Genomic DNA, 9,517 nt, shown 5'->3' with positions numbered 1-9,517 from the left:
AATTTATGGTTTTCATACAAAAGTAAATTTTCACTTCATGACGAAGTCACAGGAGGGGGGGCACTTCACCTCGGGTGTTAATCCGGGCCTGCATCCACCTTCCATCCCTTGTTGTTTGCCAACTCTTATATTTTCTACAGTTGTAGGAAGAACTCCAGAGGCTGGAGAAGTGCTCCCCTCGCAAATATCTCCAGTAAGCCTTCAGCAGCAGAGCCCCCCAGCATCAGAGCCCCCGGCCAACATCAGCACCATGTTCCTCATTAGAAAGGTACAGTGTGTTGTCTGTTCTCTTGTGTAAACGTTCCTGTAACAAGACTTACTCTTTACTTTGTGTGCGCCATTGTTATCATATTTTGCACAGTGTGTATTCTGTTAAAAGGGAATTTATGTGACTTTAAATGTTTGCATGAGTTCTTGCACCCTACAAGAGGTTTGAATAATTATTATAATCCACCCTCCTTCTCACCAGGACCACTGCAGATCCCATTCTTCTGTTGTGGCTCAATCAGAGACCGTAGCCGTAGCAACGTCCTGACCACTAATAACATACATGTGCTCCTCGCGATGCCTCAAGTCCTCATTCATCATTTGCACTCAATACTGCAAATGATTGTTCCCTAATGCATTCAACCACTTCATCTGTCACTACTGACATCTTATTGATATTTCAATGGAACACACAACCGCTGATCTATGGAGTCGCCCAGTGTGGGGATCCTCTCCGAGTGATGAATGTTTCCTAACACAGACTGTACACGAATAACACGTGGCAGTAAAGTCTTGAATTTAGTCACAAAGACTTTCATATGAACTATGTATCTATTTGTGTACGCTGTTTGATGTATGTTAGTAAAAAAATCAAATCAATGTCAGGCCTGTTAACTCCACGACTACTGTAGATGTGCACAGGCAACTGGACTGTTCTAGTTCCTGGAGATTCAATGATCTGGCCTGTTAACTTATACATTGAATTTTATATATGATAAAAGAGTGCTGCTACAGGTGTATGAAATGCACAAGTATTATTGTCCTTACTGTGTGTCCAAGAGGACGTGAGTGTTATGCGTCATTTATCCAAAGAGCAATTGTTACCACATCTCACCTGATTGACAAGGGGAAAAGTAGAAGGGAAAAAAGGCATTTCTTGGTCCAACGCCCAAACTGGTGGTGAGCCGTGTCTGGCACTGGAGGTGGACTTCTGGATGAGCAATAGGATGTTGGACCTGGTCCACAAGCTAAATATGTTGGTTTCATTCTGCCTCATTGACTATGGAGTGAGCATGTGTTTTCATCAATCTGATCACTTTTTGCAGTGTGTTGCTGTAGAACAACCATTCACTTGGATGTCGCAAAGACAATTTGATCCTGTTTTTATTGTTTTACATTGTTAATTCGACTAATGCTGAAAATGCCACATCCTATCTTAGAATGTTTTTCAAGCCAGTATTTCCATTGTCACATGGATGCCTGGATCTGATGAGCTGAAGGAGAAGCCTGTCACACTGTATGAAGCACCAGCAGATGTTTTCATCAATCAATTCAACTACTTTAGAAATCAATCGAGGTTACATTACAGCTCTAACCATATTTGACACTATTTTTTTTTAAGATGTAAGTTATACATAAGTCAAAGCAACATTGTGATCACAGTCAACTGTCCACCTTCTCTCTGTCATGGTCTCTCAGTCTAGAGGGAGCAGGTCCACTTCATTTTCTTCTCCACTGTGACTATCAAGAAACGCCTAATCCAAACTGAACAAGATTCCGCAGGGCTTTTCATTCATTTACGTTATATGGTAGGCGTGCAAAGTCATCGCAGTTAGCAAGCCAATGTGCCAATGATGGATCGGAACATCTTTTGCCAACACTTGACAGCAAACCAAAGCCAGAGACTGTACTTGATGATGGGAATCCGCAACTTTCAGGAGGCAGCCATATTACAATGAGTTATTGAAAATTTATAACTGTAAATATGTGTTTTTACATATTGACAGCAGCATTACCCAAGCATATTTGCTGGATACACACAATAATTACTGTGATGCTGAATAGGTAAATGACAGCTATGAGGACAGACAAAGGGAGAAGGAGAGAGGGACACTCAGATCTGTAGAAGGTTCTACCCATCATTCCCCTTATGCATATGACACCTTTTTATCTGGATGAAAGTAAAAGTAGAGCACTGGGAGGACGGCTGCTCCCCTAAAGGAGGGTTGTCACTCACTGCTTTGTGTAAAGCAGATATTTTAAAGCAATCCACCTGAGGTCTCCTCTCCTTCTAAACATAACCGTGCCAATCATTTTTTTATTCTTACAGGAATTTCTGCATGTGGTCTGATGTGATACTATTTAATAAAAATATATAACACTTGATCAACCATCGCCCCATTCACTTGCTCTCCCTCCCAAGTGTCTGTTGGTTAATAAGTCATGAATCAGTGAAAGCTTGAGGAACATTTCGAAGACAGCACAATATTCGAGTTGCACAAAAGCTGGGAACAAAAATGAAATGTGGACAGGGGACGACAAGTTTGTGTAAGATGCTAAGTCTCAGTTTGTAATGCAGCCGACATGTGCGTACGTTAAAGCAGCGAGAGGGATGACAAGAAATTACTTTCCACAGGGAAGGGAGGGAGGGAAGTGACAGGGAGGAGAAACATTGCCATTATTAAAGGTTAAGTAAGGGCAAGTCTGTGTGGGCAGAAACATAATATCTGTGGAGTAAAATGAAATTGTGTTTGATGAGTGTTTGTTGTAGAAATAGCCAGTATTCACACTGCTGTGCCCCAACGTCGCTCTGTGCTGCATGGCAACTGAACGTCTGATTAGATAATGAGAAGCTGTCACTCTCAGTGAACGTCCCCACCGAGGCCAAACACATGAGGACAGCTTTGTGCATTCGGTCGACTTTCTCGACATGATCTGCCACTGTGTGTGATTCGATTTCATATTTTCATCTGTCAAAATTCTTCACAAGCAAATCTTCACCTTCCATCTTCATCAGACTTGCTTCTCACCAGGGCGACCTGGTACACGAGTGGCTCGGGTGCATACCACAGTTTTGACCACTGGCCGTCTGGATCATATACTACCCTACTGTCTCTCCTTGTGAGGCAAAAAAATCGAAAAACAAATTACTAATAGACTTGGTCCTGATCCAACAAGTTGTTCAAACTGAACGTGGAAATGCTTAATGTCATTTGTCATCTGTTGCCGTTATTGGCAGAATGTCATGGTTTATTCCTGCCCTTCAAAAACGTCACACATGACATGCATATCTACCACAGCTCTGGTTAAGGTTAAAATGAAATGCAGCATATCACGGTTAACATTATTTGGTGTTCTAATGGAACACAGTGGTATAAGTGCCCAAAGAAACGTCTGGAATTAAAGCCAGGTTTTTCAAACAAGCTGAGTATTAGCTAGAGAAGGCAGACATCCTGATGGCTTATGTCTCCAAAACTCGGCAACTCACACCAAAACTATTTTGATGGATAAATACAGGCCAGGGGAAAAATATGTGATATTTTTGTGTGAACTGTCCCTTTGACATGTACAAAGACATTGTCTAGCATTCTGGCCATCTGGTTTAAAACTAGTTGCACTAACCGACTATGTAGTAATGGTCAGTCCTTTGGGATAGCTGGAAGGAATCAGCACGTCTGGGGCGGTTGACCACCACATCACCTTCTAGGACGACAGTTTTTCAAAGGGTGCCGATACATGTCCACCGCACCCATACAGTACAAACATACTCTGGAGAAGGGGCAGGGTTGTTACATATCAAGGAACAGGGCCCAAATGCAGAGTGGAGTCAAATAATGATTTTAATGAATTGAAAACAAAAACAGATTTGAAGTCTTAAAAGGTACAAATGACAAAATCACTGAAGAGATACAAAACAAACCAGGACACGAGAACATCACCGACGGACAGACTGGAGGAATAATCACAGGAGAGGTCACACACAGGTTGACTTTGAGTGAAAAAATGTCCTTTTCATTTGCACATGTCAGATAGTTCTGTGGAGAGATCTCAACTTGTTTGACACTTCAGGACAAAGTCTTGTTAGACGCTCAGAGCGCAGACACGTTTATATTCTCACGTGGAGAAAAGTCAGTTGAGGTGAATGAACGTCATCGTGAGCAATGAGGTCATCCACGGCTCCGGCTCCACCTCGACAAACTCAAACATCAACAGAAAAACGACTGAAGAGACGTCAGAGTACCGCCTACAGTGTTTGATTGACAGCTGATCTCTGAAAACAACAACAACAACGACAACAACGAACATGGAGATAAAAGAAGTGAAATGTTTAAACACAGTGTTTAACTCACTGCTCTTTAAATGACTTGTCTATTTGAGTTTACAGAACTCAGCTGTGGATCCTACTATATAATTATAAAGCCTAACCCCAGCGCAGAGCGGCTGAGTGAATGTGGTCTGGACTCTGTGGAGGAGAGTCATTGTGTCAGAGACGCTGTAAAAGGACAGAACACCTGCACTGTGATCCAGGTACACTCCGACTCTGGAGGACTCAGGACCTGAGACTGGAGTTGTGATACTCTTGTAATAAAATGCATAAATGTTTTCACCACAATATAACGACCAAGATTTGTCATTGTCTCCAAATCCACATTCATCTGAGTCCCCTGGTCTGCTGATATTCTTGTATGCGACTGCTATTTCAACGTCTTCTCTCCTCTCCACCTCCAAGTAACAACGTCCAGTCAGACTCTCTCTACTCAGGACCTGATGATAACCAGTGAATCTGTCTGGGTGACTTGAATAAAACTGTTCTTCTCTCATTACAGTAACTTTTCTGTTTCCCTCAGATAATAACAGGCGTGCGTTTGCTGTGTTTGGATCCAGTGTGATTTTCTGTGAATATGTTAAGAAGTCAGCTCTGGTCTTGGGCTCTGGTTGTGACAGTGTCAGTGAGATGTTTGTCCAGCTCTCAGTCAGGATGTCCTGTAGTCGACCTCTGACCTCTGACACTGCTGCTGTCACAGCCTCAAAGTACCTGAGAGGATGGATGTCGATGCTGGATGAGTGTGTAGACGGACTGAGTGGTAACAGTGAGGGGTAGTTGTGTAGAAACTGGTTGTGATCCTCTGTGAGTGAGAGGTGCTTCAGTTCAGCGTCTTTCCTCTTCAGCTCAGTGAGCTCCTGCTCCAGCTTCTCCTGAAGATCTTTGACTCGAGTCACTTCAGTTTCCTGCTGGGATCTGATCTGCTGCTTCACGTCAGAGCTTCTTTTCTCCACCAGACGGAACAGCTCGGTGAAGATCTTCTCACTGTCCTCCACTGCTTTATCAGCAGAGCCATTGACAGCCTCCATTTCCTGTTGAAGCAGCTTCACATTTTTCTCTCGGTCCTGGACTCTCTGCTGGATTTGTTGTCGACTCAGCTCGAGCTCTCTCTGCCCCTTGGTCCTTTCTGCTGCAGCTGAGACTGTGTCATGGCCTTTATGTTCGTCCACAGAGCAGAGATAACAGATACACTGCTGATCAGTGCGGCAGAACATCTTCTTTACCTCATCGTGACGAGAGCAGATGTTCTCCTGGAGCTTCTTGGTGGGGTCAACCAGCTTGTGCTTCTGAAAGGCAGAGGATTTATAATGAGGCTGAAGGTGTTTCTCACAGTAAGAGGCCAAACAAACCAAACAGGACTTGACGGCTTTCAGTTTTCTCCCAGTGCAAACATCACAGGCCACATCTTCAGCTCCAGCACAGCAGTGATCAGCAGGAGCAGCTTGGAGTCCAGTCTTCTTCAGCTGCTGCACTAAATCAGCTAACATGGTGCTTTTCACCAGGACAGGCCTCGGTGTGAAAGTCTGTCTACACTGAGGGCAGCTGTGGATTATCTCCTCATCCTCTTTGTCCCAGTGGGTTTTGATACAGCTCATGCAATAGCTGTGTCCACAGGGAATAGTCACCGGATCCTTCATTAGATCCAGACAGACGGAACAAGAGAAGGATTCCCGCTCCAGCTGAACTCCTTTCTGCGCCATTTCTCCTCTCAGTGACGAACGACTGTCTGAGTTCCAGTGTCTGAGAAGTGAAACTTAAGTCTGAGTTCTGATCTCAACAACATGTGTTTGCGCAGTGAACGGGGCCTGTCAGCTCTCACACTTCACCACATGTTGGTTCCACCCATCTACAAACTGTAGATCTAAAGGGGAGGGAACCAGGAAAGCTGTTGGCAGGGTAGAGCTCTCTGTGTTTGAGAGATGGAATAAGAGGGAGGGTGAACAGACTTTTCACGTTGCAAGAAGAGGAGCAGCCGAAGAATGTTTAATCATTTACTATGCAGCCTCAGTTAAGACCTGCTCTTTGAATTGTTTCTTGTTCTAAAATACACGTTGGCACTTCAGGGTCTGTTGATGTGTCTTTCCGTGAATTTCAGTTCAATTTACTTTTATTGGTAAAAAAAACCACATGAATAAACTATGTTATGGAGTAATCAAATCGAATGATCTTTAAATCAATGATCAATTAATATTCAAATTTTCTCACTTATTTAATAAATTTCCTTTGGTGATTTGTGGTCAAAACTGGTCAAATTCAGAATATCCTTACATTAAATAACATTTATTTTGCATAATGGATAAAGCGGTATAGATAATGGATGGATGGATGGAAATAAAAGAACCTGAGTGGAAATTGGTGTGCAGACCAGTTTCTGTCCGAATGTATCTCAAATTCTCAAACATTTTCCAAAAAAGAATACATTGAAAAAATCATGGTACATTTGTCCAAACTCTGAGGGTCCAGAGTGCTGGCACTTGGATTTAGCCAAACTGTAGGGAGATGTTTAAGGGTAAAAGGATGAATGTCTCCCCTCCCTTTGCCCAGTGCATGCTGGGACTGAGTCCAACCACAGACTGTATGTAAAGATCCAAATGAAGCTAAAATGTGCTGAATGCTGTGCTTGATGTCAATTGGAACCAAGGTCTGCACAGAAGTGTTCATTGTGTGGAGGGCCCGCAGATATATACATTCGACCTATCATGAGTCAGTCTCAGCTGTCAATCATGATGTTCCATCTTGTTTTATAGCTTCAATTATCTCATCAAGTTAACTTGTCAGAAACATGCATACTTCCTGAACATACATACTGTTTAAGGGCCATGACCTGGGATTCATTTAACACCCAACAATGTTTGAAAGTGTTCAACCTAAAAGAGTCGTTAATGTTGGCTTTTCCCTCACATTGGCTGTTACTTCAGCTGTGTGTGGATGTCTAATCTATTTCCAAAGACAATCTACAAACCTTTCCATCTCAGGTAAAAATTATTTGCACAATAATCACTCTTCAGTCGCTGCAGTCTTTTGTGGTCACCAAAATTCGGACAAATCTAAATGTTGACCTGCTTACTGCACAGGATCAAAAGTCTTGGGGTCACCAAAGTTGCAACAATTCATGTTGTCAGTGAATTGTCGGTCCACTGACTGTAAATAAAGTGAAGCCAAAACACCTGCCCCTGGTGGCTGGTTGTGGTATAGGTCATAAACCCCATCTTCTTAGCAGATGGGACAAACTGAAGAAAGAACAGGCCAAATGTTGTCTTTGTCATTCGTTGTAGTCAAGTCTCACAACGGAGCCTGGTGATTGGTCAGGCGGGTGTTTCTGCGGTACCTGAATACCGCCGCTCTGTCCCTTAACCCTCTATGATCACTGCTGCGCGGACTCTGGTTATAAATGAAGTCACCAGCACAAGATGGCAGCACCATTATCACTGGGAAGAATTATAGATGCATCATCCATCCTTATTAACAGTCATTGTCTTGGACATGGATGCAACATAGCCATGACTTTATATTCTGTTTTCTTGTGTGAACTACTGCTTATGTGTTAATTATTGCATCCATTATACTACAAAATGCAAAATAGTCCAGTGAAGTAGACGAACAGTAATTTACCAGGTGGCCTTTTAAAAGATGCTTTGTTCTATACCAGAACCTTGGATACATACAGACACACACAAACACACACACACACACACACACTGTTTACAGCAGGTCTATGTTTAGATAGTGATAAATTACCCTGCATCCTTGAGTTTCATGTGTATGTTTATGCACTTCTATCCTTGTGAGAATCAGGTTGTTTACTCCCTCATAATGAGGACATTTCTTGAACTAATACATTTTGCTTTTGTCTCCAGTAATGTTTACCATTTGGTGCGTGGTGCATCTAATGTGACAGAAATTGTATATTGTTATTGACATATATTTAATAGATTTTTTTTTTGTTTTGCACATTGTGGCCTTCCCCTGCCCTCTAGTGTGTTATATAGTTCTGCAAAGTTAAAAAGCCTAAAGTCCGTGGTAAAGGGAGCTCCTCTCCCCACCAGAAAACTCTGCTCCTGCAAGGGCTCATCAGTTGTCCGACAGATGCTTTGTGATGTCACAATGTTATGGAAATGCATAAGGAACGCCTATTGACTTGTCTCAATAATAATAATAATAATAATGGTAATTATAATTAAAGTATGACGTTCGAAAATGTCCAAATTTGCGCACTGAAATAAAAGTGGTCGACTTCCTTTTGGGTAATGTCTACCTTTTATTTTTGTAGGTCTTTACCAAAATCTAGTTTATTTACATCAAATGTAAAGCAAGCGGGAATGTGGTAAGGGGCTTTACTGAGTTATTTTGACACCCCCATGCTCGAGACCCCTTAAATGCATCAGAACCACACCGCTTCTGATGTGTATGCAACGTTTTGGGCAGGTCGGAGAACGTTTAGTGCCTCAAATTAGATTCATTTGGCAGAATAATCATCATAATAATAATAATAATAATAATTCACTCAATTACAATAGGTCCTCACTCTGACTTTGTCAGTGGAGCTCAGGCCCTTATAATTGAGATTGGATTTGAATCCTGCAGTTCTGGAGTCAGAAATACCTGCAGAATGAGGGGAGAGAGAGAGAGAAGATAGGGCCAGGAGGGGAGAAAGGGCACAAAGGCTTTGTGTGTTAAAGTCATAACTGAAAACATGTGGTTTGTAGCATTTGATTTTCCGAAGTTGACCTAATTCTATGCTTCTTCTCTTTTTTGTGATACTGAGTGTCATGATTCTGCCCCCAGGAACATTAGTTCTAGTGGACTTTTATTTATTTTACCTATTTTTACCTTAACACTGAGCTTATCTTCATTAGTTACTTAGTTAGTTAAACTCTGGTGTAACCGGTAGATGAGCCTCTGTAGCATGAGCCTCTGCATATCCCTAACATACAGGGGAGTACACACAGGGGTATACACAGGAGTATACAGGGGAGTACCACAGGAGTGCACAGGGGAGTATACACAGGAGTTCACAAAGGAGTATACACAGGAGTACACACATGGGTATACATAGCAGTATACAGGAGTATACACAGGAGTATAAACAGAAGTACACACAGGGGTGTACAGAGGACTACACACATGAGTGTATACAGTAGTATGCAGGGGAGTATATACAGGAGTACACACAGGAGTATACACGGGAGTACACACAAGGGAGTA

General features: G+C 42.4%; 1 protein-coding gene across 1 annotated transcript; it reads right to left on the bottom strand.

Moving 5' to 3' along the window:
• Positions 1-3,804: 3,804 nt before the first annotated feature.
• Positions 3,805-6,119, bottom strand: LOC118311205 (tripartite motif-containing protein 16-like). The gene has a single exon (XM_035634832.2). It carries the CDS (start codon positions 6,010-6,012, stop codon positions 4,357-4,359), a length of 1,656 nt encoding a protein of 551 aa, XP_035490725.1. The 5' UTR covers positions 6,013-6,119; the 3' UTR covers positions 3,805-4,356.
• Between the last annotated feature and the right edge of the window lie 3,398 nt (positions 6,120-9,517).

The sequence above is a fragment of the Scophthalmus maximus genome, chromosome 5 (genome assembly GCF_022379125.1).
Source record: "Scophthalmus maximus strain ysfricsl-2021 chromosome 5, ASM2237912v1, whole genome shotgun sequence".
Lineage (NCBI taxonomy): Eukaryota > Metazoa > Chordata > Actinopteri > Pleuronectiformes > Scophthalmidae > Scophthalmus > Scophthalmus maximus.
This window is presented reverse-complemented; position numbering and strand designations above follow the sequence as displayed.

Excerpts from the sequence above, each read along its gene's own strand:
- LOC118311205 (XM_035634832.2), bottom strand. The coding sequence starts at position 6,012 with ATGGCGCAGAAAGGAGTTCAGCTGGAGCGGGAATCCTTCTCTTGTTCC.